Raw genomic sequence first — 19,355 nt, 5'->3', positions numbered from 1 at the left:
TTATATGAAAGATTTTGATATAGTATTGCCTCAATACTGCAAGCTGACCTCAGGCTCCACACATTGGCAACAGCAAGTGAAAGGCCATCAGCCATAGCCATACAGGAAGGCACTAGACAAGGATATACTCTTTATCCAATAGAAGGAAAAACCTTGTAATAATTCATTCCCAGAATATGAAGTGTTTCCTGGTCTTCAGACATTCACTAATAAAGCAGCCCTGAGAATATTAAAAAAGAAACCCCAGTACATTCACCACCTCTGCAGGTGCTCAGTGCAGGGCAAAAGATAAGAAGTCCAGGGGCCACGGGCACACAGAAAGGTCGCTGCCTGGACGTACTGAGGAACTTTAAAAATACTTTAAAGATACCAAGGTGTACTTGACTTTATTTAGGTTTTTTAAAGTTCCTAAGTACACCTCGGTATCTGTTAAAAAAAATACTTACAAAAATAACCTTGGGGGGAAAAAACGCTCTTTAGCTACAGTTAGCTACAGGTGACTCACCAAAATAAACACTGACATCTATTATTTACACTCAGATTTTCTTCAAGACTAGTGTGCTCTGAGTGAAGTATTCCCAAGTGAGAAATCCCCTCATTACTTCCCAGTCTGAAAGAATAGCTTCCAGGATGGACTCTTCTCAGTGTCCCCTGAGTGAGGGGCCACTTGTGCCCACCTGTGCTTCACCTAAGGCATATGAATCAGCAGTCATTGTCCAAATCTGACATCTCCAAATCTGCTGTTGTGGCTCTTCTTTTGCCACTTGTCAACAACCCCTTCTCAAGTTGTTCTTCAGTAATTTTGCCTTTCTTAAACTTTTTCAAGAGCCTTGTGTCATTAAGAAGTTCCTCCATATCCTCGTCTTCAATATCAGAACCCTAAATGCAAACAAGAAACCAATAAACTGAATTCCTCAGCAACAGCAGGCTTTATTTTTTTTTTTCTGGCAATGGGCAAGGGAGAGGCAGCACCGGAGATTGAACTTAGGAGCACTCTATTGCTGGCCTCTAAGTTGTAATCCTTGCAAACCTCCTGCCTCAGCCTCCCTGGTTGCTAAGATCAAAGGCACACCCAGCAGTTTTTACTGCGTAACGCTGTGCTCTCATATCAGCTCCCATAAACACAACTTCCCACCCTGCTGATCAACACAGTATAGAAATGTGACAGCCTCAGACAACTCCTATGTTCTATTGTATTCAAACGTTCTATTGTTATATTTGCTCAGAATTTTTAAATTTAACCAGTAAAAACTGTAAGCTTTACCTCTTCCCTTTTCCTTTTTTCATTCATCTTTTTCTTCCTTTCCTTTTTGGCCTTCTGCTTCGACCAAGCTTTATTTTTCATGAATTTTCTTCTCCCTTCATTTTCCATTTTCTCTTTTCTTTGTTCCTCCAGTAGTTTCTGCCTCTGCTTTTCTCTAGCTTTATCTTTAAATGGAATCGTGTCTGTATTAATGTCCACAGGCACAAAATCTGGAAATTGCTTTCCTCTCAGTTCTGGCATCTTGGGCATCCTCAGCAGGGCGAAACCTCGAGCAAGACTAGCAAAATCAAGATCTAATTAAATCAAAACACCAGCGTTAGCACACCAGAACCATCAAGGAAGATTCCTCACAACACAATTTTTCTAACCAAAGCACTTAATAGATTCATGTGAATTAGAGTCACAGTAATTACTGTTTAACAAAGTAAAGAGAAATACTGAGCACCTAGTACTCAGTTGAGAAGTATCTGCTGAAGCCTAGGAAGTACTCCATTTTAAACAATTGGAAAACACTAATGTACCTAATACATTGTAACAGACAAAGCAATTTCATGTGTGTAAAACCATCAAAACAGAAACACGATTATGTGAAGCAAAGATCCAACCTACCCTTCAATCTGAAGATGAGGCTGCACTCATGCTTTGCATACGCCTGGACACAGGACACAAAGGCTTTCATGCCCTTTTCAAACACCGCTCTGTCGGCCAGGGCCAGGGCCCTGAGCTTGGGCAGCAGGTCCACTGTGTTCTTCTGAAGTTTCATCTCCTGCAGGGGGCACTGCACAGAGACCAGTCTCACTTCCCTGGCTTACGCCACCTCAACTCCAGGGGCCCCCCTCTGAACCAGTCCAAGAATACCAATAGCAGAATAATCCATTTTAATCTGAAAGCCTGAAGTCTGAATCCAGCCCAAATATTTTCCTTGATCTATAAAGTATTTTACATTTTCAAAAGAAAATTTGAAAATAAATTTCGCATGATTCTGCTGTGACAGGAAAGTACAGCAACACTAGCTCTGTGTCCCCAAGTCATGGCCTTGGCCTGGACACAGCAGTGGCCAAGGTGAGGCCAAGGCCCCACAGCCTCAATGCCTGCCAGGCTCCGAGGTGGGCACCCTACCCATCCCTCATCTATTCCTCTGACCATATGTGGGACAAGAACTGTTGTAGCCACCCCGTCACTGGGTGTTCTATACGAAAAGAGAAGACGGCTCACTTTTTGGTTAATTGCCAGGAAATTGACGTACGACTCTTCCATGGGCAGGAGAAACACCAGGGCGCTGCCCCCATGGCCAATGCGGGCTGTGCGGCCACAGCGATGGACAAAGGCACTGTGAGGACAAAGGTGGGAGCTGAGTGGCGGTGAGCAGAACCCAGGCCCCAGCCACACACTGACACATCTGCACTGCTGCGGGGACAGCAGGACCCTATTGTCCAGCAAGAGAAAGGGGAGAACAGCTATCACACCAACACCACCAGGAGTTCGGCGAGACACCCAGGGTGAACTCCAGCACAACTCAAGTTAAACATGTGCCTTTCTCTAGGATCATACAGGGAGCAGACTCAGAAAATTTGGGAAACAATGAAAATTATAAAGAATAAAACAAATTATCTATAATCCTTATCATCACTTAGGAACTTAGTTACGGATTTTTTTATATATGGGAAAAATAATTGCAGTTTCCACATATGGTACTTTGAATTGCTTTTCTTTTCCCCCTTAAAACAGCCTATCATGTACTTAGAAAAAAAGCACACCAAAGGTTATTCACCCACTAATCTATTTTTTGCTATTTAAAATAATGTTTTGAACAAGATTGTGTTTACTTCCCCCACATTCCTGGTCATTAAGTTCAATTCCTCATCAGAACGGTCACACTGCGTCGGAGTACCTGGCGTTGCTGGGAGGATCATACTGCAAAACCCAGTTCACTTCAGGAATGTCGATCCCCCGCGCCATCACGTCAGTGCACACCAAAATCCCACTACAACGGGAGAAAAGAGCATTCTGAGTAAGGATGTCACCATCTCTATCACCAATAGCAGAATAATCCATTGAGGTCTGCCAACCGCAATAACAGCAACACAGAGGTTCTGGAGGTTCCACAGAAGCAAAGATGTTTTCCCCCCAGTATTGGGACTGAATGCAAGGGCACTCTACTAATGAGCTATATCCCTAGCCCTTTTTGTTTTGCCCAGGCTGGCCAGGCACAGTGGCACATGCCTGTAATCCCAGTGACCAAATTAAAATAAGCAAATACTTCTTGATGGTAATATTTCATTTTTTTCTTGCTCCTAAGAATCTCCAGAACTTGACGAATTCCCAAGAAAATGGGGATTAGGAAACATAGCAATTTTTTTTTAATTAGTGTATTTCCATTGAAAAACAAAACTGTGGTGGGCTAACCCTTGGCAGCCACTTCAAGAAACAAGTGATATTTTCACTCCACTTTGAAGCCAAGTCCTTGTCCAGCTGCTGCAGAGCAGAGGCAGGGTGGACTGGAATGGGGCTGGAAGCATGAGCAGTGGCCCAGTCTGGACCTGGTGCAGATACCCACTGCACACAGCTCCAGAGCCCAGAATCCCCCGGGTACTCACAATCCCACGACCTCAACGTCCTGCTTCTCGACTAGTGGTGGGAAAACAAAGGTGGGGCAAAGCCAAATGGAGACTGCAGAGCTAACCAACAGCATTGGCACCTTCCCAAACCCTCATCGGCATAATCATGGGCTAAGAGCTTGGCCCAATGGCTACATAAACCCCCAGAGCAGCACATTCAGGCAGCAACCTGCTAGCGGGTCCCTCTGACCCTGCCAGAGTTGTTTCTATTCTTGAATAAATCCTGCTCCTTTCACTTTCCCCTTCCACTGTCTGTCAATTTCTGTCTTTAGATATCCAGAAAGAATCTGGCAGTGAGCTGCTGGGGTCTACTGCAACCCTGGAGGGCAGAGCCCACCATAAGAGGTGCAACACATTTACGCAGACCCCACATGCCAGCAGAAGTAGAGAAACACCAGTTTCAACCTTGCCCTTAAGACTACTTTAAGGAAGCTGTGCAGTGCTTAAGAAAAACGGAAACAAGCTATGCTCATCAGGAAAGCATGAGCTCCCTGCTGTATGGCCATCATGTTGACAACCTACAGGCAGCTTCTGTCCCAACAAGCCTACTCTGCCCTGCTCTGCCATATTCACCCGGTAGACGAACAGTTGTCAAAATTTCTCTGAGCCAGGCACCAGCAAATTCAGGAACAAACATGAAATACAAGGGTACAAGCAGGCAGGGAAGTTCAACGACTAAACCAGGGACCCCAGTGAAGTACACAGGGAATTGGGGCAGGAATGGGGCGTTGGGTATTTCTATGGAGATACCGTAAGTGGGTATGAGATGGAAGAGGGCTCCAGGCAGGGAAAGTTTCTGAGGTAAAGAGAGAAAAGGTGAGAGTGGGACCTTAAAAAGGTATAGTGGTTGGAGACCTAATACTGCCAATGAAGCCATCCCACCCCCGCAACTTGCGGAACTCCATGAAGATCTTGTTGCGCTTGTGTTTCATCTTTCCATGAATGCACATTATCTTCACGTTCTTCACAAGGGCCTCCAGAGCCTTTCCATAGTATTCCACACAGGCGCAGGTGCTATGAGGGGGAAAAGAGGGCTTAGGGCCATGCCCCTCTTGGTCTTCCTAAAATTGGGACGGGAGTGGTGAGCAACAGGCACGAGGGGAAGACTGGTGGCACGCCCTCTTTGGGAGGATGGATGGAGGACTAGCACCCACCACTGAGCTCCAGAGTGGAAATCCCCTGTCAATGAAAAGCATTAGACACGAGCCAAAACTCTGAGGGTCTTGCCCACTGTCAAAGATATTCAACCAAAGGGGTCCCCCAGTCCCTGAAAGAGGCTTAACTGAATGAAGTACCCATCCAGGACAAAAACAAAGACAGAAGACATAAATAGGCAAGATTCAAAATGCTCTTATTCTTGGAGAACTTCTCCTTCCTCAATAAGCCAAGTTTGATCAAACAGATCCTCCCTCCCAGATAGTCTCGACTTGGGGCTGAATCAGCTGAGGAATGCACACAATGTTCCTATTCTGCTCTGGGATGACAGGACAAAACCCACCATGACAGACGGGTACCTGCCCAAGCCATTCCCAACCACTTCTTTCCTCACCTACCTTTACTACAAAGCCAAAGTCAGCCAGGGCAAAGGAGTTTCTGAGAAAGCTTTTTGCTTATCTGATAGAAAAGTTATATCTGATATAACCAACGTTGCCACTCCACCCCATATTTCCCCCGTACCTGCCTTCAGTGCACACACAACAGGGATTACAGAAGCTACAGGTGATATTCAGGAGGGAAAGGCCAAGACAATCACAGACTCACTAACTCTGACACTGCCGAGACATTTAAAAGTCAGAAACTGCCCATCTGTGCACCTGCTTCTACAGAAAAATAACCCTCCCATTAGAGCCTCAGAAGTTGGGCTTTCAATTATTTCAGCCTAGCACACCCCGAGAACAGAATTCATCCTAGACAGAATTCAGGACCCAAGGGTCACCTATACCTGCATATTTTAGGTGCAGCTGAATCCCTCTCAACTAGAACCCAAAGGGTTACCTGAAGAAGACCAGATGTTTCTCCTGTTTATGATTTCGAAGAAAATGCACCAACTGATTAAATTTCTCATCTGCCTTACACACCTGTAAAATACAAGGAAAAATAAAATAAAAACCTATTTTAAAAAGAAAATATACATATATATATATTTTTTTTTTGGCAGTACTGAGATGGAGCCCAGAAGGCACTCTATCGCTGAACAACTTCCCCAGCCCTTTTATTTATTTATTTATTTATTTATTTTTGGTGCCAAGGATTCAACCCAAGGGCACTTAACCACGGAGCCACATTTCCAGCACATTTTTATATTTTATTAGAGACAGGGTCTTGCTGAATTGCTTAAGGCCTTTATAAGTTGTTGAGGCTGGATTTGAACTTGCAATCCTCTGGCCTTAGCATCCGGAGTTGCTGGGATTATGGGTGTGCGACACTGTGCCCAGCTATCTTTTATTTTGAGATAGGGTCTTGCTAAGTTGCCCAGACTAGCCTTGGAGTTGTCCTCCAGAATACCAGCCTTAAGTTTTAAGGGTTACAATTTCCTCCAGAATCAGATGAAGTCAGAAGATTAATCAGTCTACATATCTCAGAAATGTTAACATGTGCTGCTGCTATAAACATCTTTTTTGGTGCTGGGGAATTGAACCCAGGGGCACCTAACCACTAAGCCACATTCCCAGCCCCTCCCTCCCTCTTTCTTTCTTGAGACAGGGTCTCATTAAGTTGCTTAGGGCCTCACTAAGTTGCAAAGGCTGGCTTTGAATTTGCAATCCTCTTGCCTCAGCCTCCTGAGCCACTGGGATTACAGATGCATGCCATCACACCCAGCTATAAACATCATTTTTAAGTCACAAAATCATAAAACTGAGAGAAATGTTGTTGGGCAGGCCTATAATGACTATAGTTAGGCTCCCTTACCTAGGCTTCTTGCAAGCTATGCTATGCTTTAGTATGCAGCCAGGGCTGGGAACTGGCTATGTTAGGGCTTCAAGGCCAGAAACATGCTGGGCATATAGACTCAAGGTCATAAACATGAACTTGTGAGCACGTGCCCCCTTATGTAACCTATTGGCAGTGTGCCTTCTCTGTTTGGCTTGCTTATACAAAGGGCCTATGAAAAAGACTCAGGGCTAAATGGGGCAAATAAGGGGCAACAAAAGGGAATTGGCTGGGGGCTGAAGCTGAAGCTGGAGGCTGTGGCCACCTCTGAATACGACACATCTTCTATCCTAACTGCATCTCGCATCTTCTTCCACCTGTTGAATCCCACACTTCACTTCCTGGGTCTGAGCTCCGCACAACAAACGTCATCTAACAAAACTGTTCCCAAATCCCAACAAATGGACAGGGAGCATGCTGGCTTCCACACCAACTCTCAGAGACACCATTAACACGATTCTGGGGCAACAAGCACATTCTGCCTCAGCAGGTCTGGAATGGACCAGTAAGACACACTACCCACAAGCTCCCTGGGGTCAGAGGCCAGGTATAGAAGTCACTGCTCTCAGCTGGACACAGCTTTCCAGAAAGCAACGTGCATGATTACTGGAAGGACTTCCATGCAGACAGACCCCACAGTCTCTCCTAACAACCAGCCAGATGTTCTATCCAAGCCCCTCACTGGAGACATTAAATTGACAGGAACACATCTCGCTGATTTTCAGAAAAACTTAAAATCTCAGTTTGGATGCTCCTCTCATGCACCTGGACATCTCTAAATACCATCTAATAAATGCAAAGAAGTAGAAAGCAACAGTGCATACAGTGGGTATTCACAGCCACAACACTAGTATTTACTATGTCCTAAGCAATCCAAAACCCCTCTTTGTGAATGAATTAATCCTCAACAGCCCAGCAATGGGGACTCCCAAAGCCCCACTGTACATGTGATGACCTGGTAAGTACACTCAAGGACTTAGTGAGGGACGAAGGTGTGACCGGCACCAGGGCAGCCTACTCTAGTACCAGGTTCCACATACTGCATCCTGTACTGAGTCCTTCCCTTCCCACGAAGAGCCAGCATTCCACCTCAACCAGCCTTGACAGAAACACAGCAGCAGGACCACCCGCCTCAGAGAAGCCTGTCTAACTTCAGCAGCACTCCAGGCAGCGGCGCTCTGGGCAGTGCCTGATGAGCAAGCTCCTTCTACAGGTCATCTGTCATCTGCCCACGGGTCAACCAGCCAGGACGGCCACACCCACCTACCCCTCCACAGCAACTGGAACCCTTTGGTTTTGAAACCAACCCTTCTTTGAACAGCAACTGTGATTAGTGCCAAAGTGTTCTTCTGGGCCTAAAAGAAAAATCTCGTCTCCAGGTGGACGGTCTGATGTACCCCATAAGCAGAGACATGGTCCTGTGGGTCCTCCAGCTCCCAGTGCTACTTCCCTGGCTGCCAGTGCTTTCAGAGCCCCTGTGGCCCATCCCAGCAATGGGAGAGAACAGAACCTGAGAGGGTCCAGGTGGCCACAGTACTGAATAATTCAGGTTCCCAAAGTCTGTCCACTGCCTTGCAGAGATAGCCCAGAAAACAACAACTAGGACTGACACCTACAAATCCAGCCGCAATCAGATGCAGGTCAGAAATGCGGAACCTTCAGGCTTGGAACAGAACATTTAGGTAACAAACCTCCTGTAGCCTGTCACCTGATTTTCTGTTTTGCCAGCGCACCCAGCTGTGCCCTTTCACAACACAGGCTTATGCTACTAGCCCGGAGCTAGAGTGCTGAACCATGAGTCCCCGGCACATCCCAGACCAATGTGATAAAAACAGCTGGTACTTGGGGAGGGAAGTTCAGAGGCACTGTCGTTGGGATTCCATGCTTAAAATATACTTATGTCCAAGTTAACTTACTCACTCATTCAACAAGTAGGACCACCTGTCATTCAGACCACTGGTTCTAGTTCTGTCTCCAAATGCATTTTAAGTGTGCCACAGGGTCTTTTTCTTTTTTTGGGAGGGGTGATTGGGTACTGGAGATTGAACCCAGGGGTACTCTACCCCTGAGCCACATCCCAAGTGCTTTTTTTTTTTTTTTTTTTTTTTTAATTTTAAGACAGCATCTCACTAAGTTGCTAAGTCTGGCCTCCAATTAGTGATACTCCTGCCTCAGTCTCCTGATTTCACTGAATTACAAGCCTGAGTCACTGCACCTGGCTCCCAGAGTCTCATTTCACACATTTACTTTCCCTGTGACCCTCAAGCACATTCCTAAAACACCACCATCATTCTGAATCCCAGGCTGGAGAAGACAAGCCAGTGCTCACCATGTAGTAGTTCTCCAGGCGGGAGGGGGTCTTCTGGGTGCTGCTGGCCGCCACACCCTTCTCCTTCACTGAGATGCGGACAGGGTTCCGGAGGCCTGCTCTCACCAAGTTCTCCACTTCCTGTGTCTGTGTGGCAGAGAAAAGGCCCGTCCTCCTCTGCTTTGGCAAAAACTCCAGAATGGTGTTTATGCTGAAAAAAAAAAAAAAAAAAAAGAGATCTTACAGTTACTCCATCACTAAGCAGCAGTGAACAGGTGTGTTTGAAGATTGGACAAGGGGCCAGGGCTGTGGCTCAGTGCTAGAGCACTTGCCTAGCATGTGTGAGGCACTGGGTTCGATCCTCAGCACCACATACAAACAAAATAAAAGTATTGTGTCTACTTACAACTAAAAAATATATATATAAAATATAGACATATATATATATAAATTAAAAATAAAAATATAAAAAGATTGGACAAGAAGCCATCCAAATATCTACAACTGATATTACTGAAATCTGAGATTATGAGTGATGTTTATTTATACTTTGTGGGAGACAACCTTGCACATGACTGAGTTAACTCCCCTGCTGCGCAATGTGGTGTCAGGAACCCATGCTGCTAGACTGCCCCGCTCTTCTAGGGTTCGAGTGACTGTCTTTGTGCCTGGGCATGGCTTCCTACAGCCCCATGGGGAGCTATGCTCACCTGTTCCATTATAATATAACCCGTTGCCCTGTTTAGGATAGAATGTTCCATGGAAGTACCTTGTGTGTGTCCCCTTCTCTTACTGTGCCCTTGGGTGTGGCCTACCTAGATGTCAGACAACCTGCTGACAGCAGACATCATGAAGCTGGACTCAGCCCCCTGAAACCTGACCTCTTACCTCATTTGAATAGCTTCTCCTCAATAAAAGAGGTCAGCGTGTGCTCTCTCTCTCTTCCTGCGGACCCTTAGGGTCAGAGGAGCCGTCACAGCAACTCCAAAGAAAAAGGTATTTGTGTGTCGTTTGGTTATTTTGTGCAGCCCAATCAGCCCAGTTTTCCTGGAGTGACCCCTGAGCCTTTTAGTAGCGAACAGAAACCCAGCAATACTTTCATTTTTCCAGGGCTTCTCAATGTAATCATAAATGACACTTTTATACTTGGATGCCAACTAATGTGAAATTAGGACAAAATTTTTGAACCTAACACTGTACCGTGGACTTTATATAGGTGAACTGTATGCTATGTGAATTATGTTCCCTAAAAAATCTGGGTTTGCTTGCTGGTTTGGTTTTGGTGCTGAGGATTGAACATGGTGGCTCTCTACCACTGAGCTATACCCATAGCCCTTTAAACTTTCTATTTTGAGACAGGGTCTCACTGAGTTGCCCAAGCTGGCCTCAAATTTGCAATCTTCCTGCCTCAGCCTCCAGAGTCACTGGGATTACAGGCATGTGCCCCTCACCAGCCAAAGTCTGTTTATTAAACAAAAACCTAAGGAAATCATGGGGGAAAATGCATTTTAAGATCAAAGATAAAAGAAGTGAAATTAAATTGAGTGACAGAATCTGAAGGATAACCCACCTCATAATTTGAAACATCAGTGAGGCTAGTAAACAAACAGTCATGAAGTGATGAAGGTGTTTCATTTGGCTCTCCTCTTTCAGTTATCACCCACACCCCCAAAGTCAAAGAAGTCCAAAATGGGGTACCTTGCTTCAAATCCCATATCAAGAAGTCTGTCTGCCTCATCCAGCACCAGGACATCCAGGGACTTCACACAGCTGACGAGGTCCAAGCCCTCACTCTTCCTCCGGAACATGTCCTCCAGGCGGCCTGGAGTCGCCACTATGATATTTCCCCTTGGAAAGAAAGTCAGTATTTACCACACACTCTGGCCCTTGGAAATATCAGAGATGGTTCCCAAAATACCAAGTTCCACATCGCCAAAGTCACATAACCTCCATTAAGAAAAGTGGCCAGGGAAAGAATAGCACGAACTCCCCGGCTGTGTGGTATGTCACTGGTGTACAACCACAACCGCATCACTTGCCACCATCTGTCCTGCTCTCACACCAAAACAGCACCTGAGCCACCGTCAAATACTGAAGGTCCACATGTCCCAGAGAGAAAGGGTTTGCTGGCGTCTGACCTCACCAAGTGAGGGAGCATGCAAAGCCCCACGAACTCAACTGTTTTGTTTTGTTTTTTTTTTTAATATTTTATGGACACAGTATCTTTATTTATTTATTTTTATGTGGTGCTGAGGATCGAACCCAGTGCCTCACATGTGCGAGACAAACGCTCTACCACTGAGCTACAGCCCCAGTCCCTACGAACTCAACTGTTAAGAGAATCTGACTGGGCCAGCCGAGGCCCCAGAATGACTGACCTCCAAGAAGTCTCTTCCACAATGTGGGTTATATGCCAACAAAGGTAAAGAACCAGGGGAACACACACATCTGGAATTCCATCTTAAGAAACCCAAAACTGGCACTGCTGGGCCCAGAGTCCTTCAGACCACAATCAGCTGAGTCTGGGTATGGCCCAGGCCAACCAGGTGGCTTACATCCTCCCTAACCTGAGGAGCCTGCCTGCAGAAGCACCTCTGGACTCTCCATCAGGCCTCAGCCATGCAGATGCCTCCGGGGCAGTGCCAAGGGCAACGGAAAGGAGCAGAAGCAGCAAGCTCACCCTTGTCGCCTGAACCTCTCGACATCTTCTCCAGGGTTCCTGCCTCCAATCCAAAGAATCTGGCTGAAAAAGGAAATAGGTCTTTGAGCAATTCAAGCAAAACTACAGTCTGCGGTGACAGGGACACTGCATCCAATTTACCTGAACTGTGGGAAGTGCTTCGTGAAATGCGACAGGACCTCATCGATTTGAATGGCCAGCTCTCGAGTTGGGGTGATGATTATGGCTCCCACCTACCCATGTGGAGGGGAGGAGCATGGTTAGCATTACCCAGGGCCCCAGAGTACCCACTATTCAAGGGGACAATTCTCAGGGGAACAGCACATCCTGGACTCCCGGCAGCCTCAGACCATGGCATGTCCACTGCTCTGAATCACAGTTATTTGTCATTACCGTGAGCATTGAACCACTGCTTCTAGGGGAACGTAGTCAGGGTCTTGCCAAGCTCTGAGCACATTTTCACCAACCAAATCAATGCGCAACCTCACTGTATACAGACTTCTGTTTAAAAACACCGTATTAAATAAACATCGATGACTTACTCACACTGAACTCACGGCTCTACAACTCATCTACCACAGACCTCTGCATGTCACGGCCTCCTTACACTCAGAACACTCATGGCACCACAGCACTACACTACAGGCAATTAAACAGCAAAATCACCCCCAAAAAGCACAAAAATGTGCAAACATGTGATACTAAACAGACCACAAAAATAATACTTCTCCACAGCATGAGGGCTGAAATTCAAAGAATTTCTATGAATGACCATGAAAGCACCCAAGCATCAATTTTGGGGTCATACATTTTAAAAAGCAGACAAATTCAAAACAACAATGGGATAATGAGGGTCAGCTACCTTTAATCTTCTCAAGCTTCTGACCAGCTTCTTATTCAGCTGTAATAATTATTCAGTCTGGTAACCAAGTGGCAATAAATCCCGTTAGCTCTCCTCACCTGACTCTTTTTTAACTTCTCTTCCCTTCTCAGAAGAATTTCCAGGATGGGGATGACAAAGGCCAGCGTTTTGCCACTACCTGTGACCTGCAAAGGAGGACAAGCTTTGTGCTGCTTTTCCATACAGTGCACTTGAAGAGAACCACGAGGACAGGCTCTATCTGCAGGAGGAACTTACCGCTTCTGCAGCGACGTCTTTATTTCTCATGAACAGAGGGATGGTTGCAGACTGAGGAGAGAGATTGCAAAGTATAGTTAAAGAATGCTGTGAACTCGCTGGTGAGGCTCTGGGAGCACACTAGGGGGCTAAGGTTGCAGTGGACCCTGGAGGGCTTAACTCAAACGGGGCAATGGTATCTGCATAGACATGTGATAGGAGTCCTGGATTCAAGCCCTCTTTTTTCCCTCCTTGGGCCAGAAAGGGGTTAAAAACTTTGCGTCTTCAGGCATCTCCCAACTCTGGTGTCCGGGTTAGAACAGGGATTCAAATAAGCCCCCAGTTTAAATACCAGGAGCTCCTCGAGTTTTACCAAAGGCTTGGCCCTGTAGCTTCAGCAACCAAAGCAGCTAAATCTGAAGCAGACTCAAGTCTTGGTCCTAAGGTCACCTCCTCCAGGACTCCACTCCTGGTCTCCAGAGCATGGGCTCAGCCCTACCACAGCATGTGTCATACCATTCCAACTACTTCTACACAGGGCTTGTCAACCTGCAAAGTTTCTGTCCTCCCTCCCCCAAGGAACATTTAGCAATGCTGGCGACATTTTCAATTGTCAAAACCCAGGGTGAAGGTCTTGCTACTGGCATTTGGTAGGCAGATTCCAAGGATGTTAATATATCCCAGGATACCCCAGACAGCCCTCACAACAAAGCATTTTCCAGATCAAATGTCAGAAATATCAAGGCCGCAGAGCCTGCTCTAGACCACTGTCGTCCGATACAAATATAATAAGAACCACATACATGATTTTGAATTTCCTATTTCTACATTAAGTAAAAAGAAACAGGTGGAATAAATTTAAATAATTTACTTAACTGTGGTGAGCCGTTTCTGCGGACTGTGGTCGCCATTACAAGATGGCGCTGGCTCCGCTGTGGTCTGTAACAAACAACTCCTTATTTGGGAGAGTTGGCGCATGGTTTTTTAACACCCTATGAGAAAGCTCCACGTGGCAGCTTCGCATTGGGGCTTGAGATGCTTTATTAAGGCTGGGGGAGGCATCCGAGAGGAAGAAGAAGAAATATCAAGGACCTGAATAAACGGCTGAAAGAAGATTCCTGTTGTTGCGTCTTCCTTGCGGGCAAGGGGGTCGCGACAAGTGGTGCCGAAACCCGGGAACCAGAACTTTCAGACGTCAGGGGTGGTGCACCGGATAGTCCCAGGTAAGTGGGACCCGCGACCAAAGCGGGGATAGTCCCAGTAAGTGGGATCCGCGACCAAAGCGGGGTCAGCTCCTCTACAAAGAAAGAGAGAGCCTCATATTTTATTGCAGCTGCACTGTGTACTTTCACTTTTGTTTTCTGTGTTTCTTTTGTCGTCTGTGTCTTTTGTTTTCTGTGTTTCTTTTGTTGTTGTGTCATGGGTGCCGCATCTTCAAGTCCGCTTCTCCTGGCCCTAGATGGCCTGTTACGTTCCAAGGGCCTGGAAGTGAAGCATCGTACTTTACAGAGATTTTTACAGAAGATAGATATTGCTGCACCGTGGTTTGCATTTTCGGGCAGCCTTACCATACCTAGTTGGGATAAATTAGGCAAAGATCTTGACTTTGCTTCTGAGCAGGGCATATTAGAGGGCGGGGTGATACCCCTTTGGAGAATAGTCCGTAGTTGCCTCACAGAGGACAGATGTCATGACGCACTTACTAAAGGACAGGAAGTTCTAGAACAATTACATGAGGAGAAATCAGAGACGGCAGGAAGTGAGGTATCTCGGGAGGATGGAAGTGTGCGGAGCGTGAAACAGGGGAAGAGGCGATTGTATCCAGATCTCAGTGCGCTGCGCACACCTCCATGTGAAAGTGGGTCAGAGGAAGAGGAGAATGAGGAGGAGGAGCTTGGGAGGCTGTCTCGCCAGCTAGGGAGTTTAGCTGTAGGAGAAGGGAGCAAAGATAAGCAGGGGCTCAAGAAATGTGATCCTCCGGATCCACCGCCGTATGGTGGGGGTGTTTCGGGGAGAGCTTTCCATGCTCAAACATGGAAGGCTGTTCACGCTGAGATGGGTCTTGCTTATCCAGTTTTTCAGGACGATAATAGGGGAAGATTCCATGAGCCTTTAGATTTTAAAATTGTGAAGACCCTGGCGGAGTCTGTGCGCACTTATGGGGTGGATGCCGCCTTCACACTAACTCAGGTGGAGAGTCTGTCTAGATACTGTATGACTCCCTCTGATTGGGCTAGCCTTGTTCGGGCTTGTGTTTCCCCAGGTAAATATTTGGACTGGAGAACATTTGTGTTAGAGGGCGCAATAGAACAGGCCGCCCAAAACCATGCGGCGGGACATCCTCATTGGGATAAGGACATGCTTTTGGGGCAAGGTAGATTTGCTAATCAACAGACAGGATTCCCTCTTGAGGTATATGATCAAATTAATAACATTTGCATTCGGGCATGGAAGTCACTTCCAAACAGAGGAGAGGTATCTGGTAATTTGACCAAGATTATACAAGGCCCTACAGAACCCTTTTCAGACTTTGTAGCAAGGATGGTGGATGCCGCTGGAAAGATTTTTGGGGATCCTGATAGAGCCATGCCCCTTGTTAAGCAATTGGTCTTTGAGCAATGCACCAAGGAATGTAACTGCATATTACACCTGAAAAGGTTCAAACAGGGGATTCTATTAAGTATTTGGGAGCAACAATTGGGTATGGCAAATTACGACCACAAAAAATCACCATACGAACTCAGGATCTCCAAACTCTAAATGATTATCAAAAACTGCTGGGAGATATTAATTGGATACGAGGATATTTACATATTTCTAATGTTATGCTACAGCCTTTGTATGCTACTCTTAGGGGTGATCCAGATCTTACTTCCCCTCGTAGCCTCACTAAAGAGGCTAGAGCGGCCCTTATGACAGTAGAAGAAGCTATACAACATGCTACTTTATGCAGGCTCCAGAGTGATAAACCTTTCCAATTATGTGTGCTTGCCACTATGCGGCAGCCTACTGTTGAGCGTGCTCATCGCACCTTAAAGGAAACTTTACAAAAACAAAAGGGGGGAATAGGAGCTGAATTTGGATATTCACGGTCGCTCTGCGGCCGATAGACATGTGTCCCCTCAGCCCTCTGTGATTGGCTATGTTAAGTGGAAAGATGTTCTTACGGGCCAATGGAACGGCCCCGACCCCGTGCTGACATGGGCACGAGGATCTGTATGTGTTTTTTCCCAGGATCGCACGGAACCACTGTGGGTCCCTGAACGCCTGACAAGAAGAGTCTTGACGCCAGCTACTCAGCAACAAGAAATACCACAGCAACCCCGTGATGAGGATCTTCATTCTGCTGAGTGCTCTGGCTCTGGTGCTGGTGCCGATGACATGGACGACACCAATGCAGTGGTGGGCAGCGGCACGGGCTTGGCCAATGCCGATGCCGGTTCATGATTTAATGATTCCAGGAATGCCTCCCGTATCATTGGCGAATATTTGGCCGGAAATTGGTCCAGATAAAGCTATGATCATACAAGCTCTTGCAGCTTTAGAAAATGGCATCTCATCTCAAGTCTGGCTTGCGCAGATTAAACAGTAAATCTTTGACATGGTCGTTGCACCCCAAGTTTTATGAACATTGCACTGGGATCGACATGTCTTTCTTTGTTATTCTCTTAGTGTTGGAAAGCCCTTGCACTCTGCCGGCTTTACTGCCATTGCACGCAGATGGGTTTCCACACTAGTGCTTTTCTATCGCCTTAAGACCCGTGCCTTTCTTTTAGGGTGTTGCCAACTTGTTTGTCGTCGTATTTCTATACAGCCACAGTTCAGCCTCAGCCATCCCCCTTCGTCCACCATCATCACGATACAGGATGCGAGGCAAGGCACTGCACTTGAGTGATCCTTGAAGTGGACCTCAAGGAGAGCATGTCCTATTGCATGCGGGTTAGACGCGTCCACGCCCCGTCCCACGAAAAAAGGCGTCGGCTGATATGGCCTCAGATCTGGGGAAGGGCCCTCCTTGGGGCTGAGCCATACTATGCAGCCACTTCTGCACAGTGGGATAGGACCTCTACTCTCGCCTGTATTGTTTTTGGAAAACAAAAGGGGGAACTGTGGTGAGCCGTTTCTGCGGACTGTGGTCGCCATTACAAGATGGCGCTGGCTCCGCTGTGGTCTGTAACAAACAACTCCTTATTTGGGAGAGTTGGCGCATGGTTTTTTAACACCCTATGAGAAAGCTCCACGTGGCAGCTTCGCATTGGGGCTTGAGATGCTTTATTAAGGCTGGGAGAGGCATCCGAGAGGAAGAAGAAGAAATATCAAGGACCTGAATAAACGGCTGAAAGAAGATTCCTGTTGTTGCGTCTTCCTTGCGGGCAAGGGGGTCGCGACACTTAACTATATATTCAACCATTGTGACTTCAATCTTTAGTCGTTACTACAAAATTAAAGATATTTCCCATTCTTTTTTCGGATTAAGTCTGTTATTTCAACAGAGCACATCTCAGTTGGGACTAAGTGCTCAAAAGCCACTAGGGGGCTGAGGTTGTGGCTCAGTGGTAGAGAGCTTGCCTAGCATGTGTGAGGCACTGGGTTCAATTCTGGCACGGCACATAAACAAAAAAATAAAGGTCCACTGACAACTAAAAAAAAAAAAAACAAAAAGCCACTAGGGCAGGAATGGACAACTCTGGGTGAGGAGTTCCAACGGGGACTGGGTCTTGTTTGTGCTACACTGCACAACATGGCACCCAGCTCTGCCTGCTCTGACAATCCTTCCTGGTGGTTTTAGGCACAAATTCAACATTTTAAACAGAAACCTCTTGATTTTTCCCTCTGAACCTGTTAACCCCCAGCCCCAGCCTTCCTCATATTGGCAAATGGAACAACATCCACCCAGCTACAGAAACCTCAGGATCCTTCCAGAGTCTGCTCCTTCATAACCCCCACATTCAGCCCCTCAGCAATCTCAATGCCACCCTGAATTTTGACTTCTCCCTGTTCACTGCTTCCATTCTACTCCACGCCTCGATTCCTCACAGTCAACGGCCTCCTGAGGGACTTCCCTGCTTCTTCATCCTCTACACAGCTTCCCAGACACGATGGCTTCTCACTGCATTTAGAATACAATCCCAGCAGCTGGGTGCTGTGGTGCACCCAAGTTTAAGGCCACACTGAGCAACTTAATGAGAATCTGTTTTAAGTTTAAAAAAATAAGTAAATAAAAAGGGCTGAGAGATGTAGCTCAGTGGTAAAGTGCCACTTAGTTTAAACCCCAGAACCAAAATAAATAAATAAATAAATAAATAAAATTCAAGCCCCTGCTCTGCTCATCACGACTGGAACGACTCAGCTGCAAATCTCTCTGTTGCTCAAAGCTCATTTCCAGCCAGCTCCGGAGTAGTCGCACTGGCATTTCTCTCTGCTGCAATAAACTGCCCCCAAACACCTCCAGCCAGCCCCTTCTCAATCATTCAGCTCTCAGCTCATGACACCTCAAACAGGCGTTCTCTAACACCCTGTTCTTGTCCCTGCTCCTATCACACCAGTCTGTTAGAGTTCCTTCCTAACACAGGAGCAGCTGAAATATCTCACCCCCTTTACTTCTTTCTCTAGCTCCTGCATTAAGAATAGGTACCAAAGCTGCAATATCCCCAGAGCCTAGAAAAGTACCGGATACGCAGCAGGTCCTCAATAAATATTGCTTGAATAAAGAAAGACATTGTGCAGTACGGTGCACTTTTCCCACAGTAACAACAGGGAACCTTCACTGAACTCCCATAATGGACCCATGCTGTCTTTATTTAATACCCACAACCCTATAAGCAAGGTCATGTTACCTCCGTCATTCAGAGAAGGAAAATGAAGCAGAAAGGTGAAGTTATTGTCCGAGGTCTCACAGCTAGAGCGGAAGGGTCAGGATAGAAACCAGGTCCTAAGCCCCAGTAGCCCAGGACGGAGGCCAAGACCACCGTGGCTGCCTGATCCACCGCTTCGCATCGCCGACACCGCCCGAGACAAGGCAAAAGCCACGGCTCGGGGCGGACAACCCAGCGCGAGCGGAGTGGCCCTAGCGGCTGGTCGGCACGGGTGCCCGCCGCGCCGCCGGACTCCTCCCACCTGGCCCAGGACGGATACCTGCACCGGCGTCATGGACGGGAAGCCCAGCTCCCGCAGCGCACCCAGCACCCGCGGGTGCAGCGGCACGGGCAGGGACCCCCAGGAGCCCTCCGTCACGTGCTCCATAGCGCTCCGCAGCCCTCCCGCCGGGAACGCCCCCGCGCCGGCGAGCACTTCCGCTTCCGGTGGCAGGCTCCGCCTCCGGAGCGGAGAGAGCGGGACCCGGCTTCGCTGCGCTCCGCGCACCGAGCGGGTTCTGCTGCGCGAGAGGCTCTGCGCAGCTCCCAGCTCCCTCCGCCAGCGGGAGGCAGGTGGCCGCA

At 47.2% G+C, this 19,355-nt stretch overlaps 1 protein-coding gene across 4 annotated transcripts; it reads right to left on the bottom strand.

Moving 5' to 3' along the window:
• Window positions 1-146: 146 nt before the first annotated feature.
• On the bottom strand, window positions 147-19,239 carry DDX55 (DEAD-box helicase 55). 4 transcript variants are annotated; one of them, XM_081283549.1, is made up of 16 exons: window positions 19,054-19,184; window positions 18,756-18,817; window positions 12,940-12,990; window positions 12,762-12,848; window positions 11,943-12,034; window positions 11,802-11,864; window positions 10,820-10,969; window positions 9,143-9,332; window positions 5,878-5,960; window positions 4,778-4,896; window positions 4,633-4,678; window positions 3,156-3,248; window positions 2,480-2,594; window positions 1,874-2,042; window positions 1,265-1,557; window positions 147-879 (listed from the first exon to the last, which is right to left on the bottom strand). In XM_081283549.1, the coding sequence occupies exons 2-16, from the start codon at window positions 18,762-18,764 to the stop codon at window positions 703-705; spliced, it is 1,737 nt and encodes a 578-aa protein (XP_081139675.1). In that variant the 5' UTR covers window positions 18,765-18,817; window positions 19,054-19,184; the 3' UTR covers window positions 147-702. The 4 variants fall into 4 exon arrangements, with proteins under 4 accessions (XP_081139675.1, XP_081139673.1, XP_081139674.1 ...); XM_081283547.1 differs by lacking the exon at window positions 18,756-18,817 and having other exon boundaries at window positions 19,054-19,239; XM_081283548.1 differs by lacking the exons at window positions 4,633-4,678; window positions 18,756-18,817 and having other exon boundaries at window positions 4,765-4,896; window positions 19,054-19,234.
• Between the last annotated feature and the right edge of the window lie 116 nt (window positions 19,240-19,355).

The sequence above is a fragment of the Spermophilus citellus genome (genome assembly GCF_964194105.1).
Source record: "Spermophilus citellus genome assembly, chromosome: 3".
In the NCBI taxonomy this organism is placed as follows: Eukaryota; Metazoa; Chordata; class Mammalia; order Rodentia; family Sciuridae; genus Spermophilus; species Spermophilus citellus.
The sequence above is the reverse complement of the archived record's forward strand: the minus strand, read 5'-3'. Positions and strand labels throughout refer to the sequence as shown.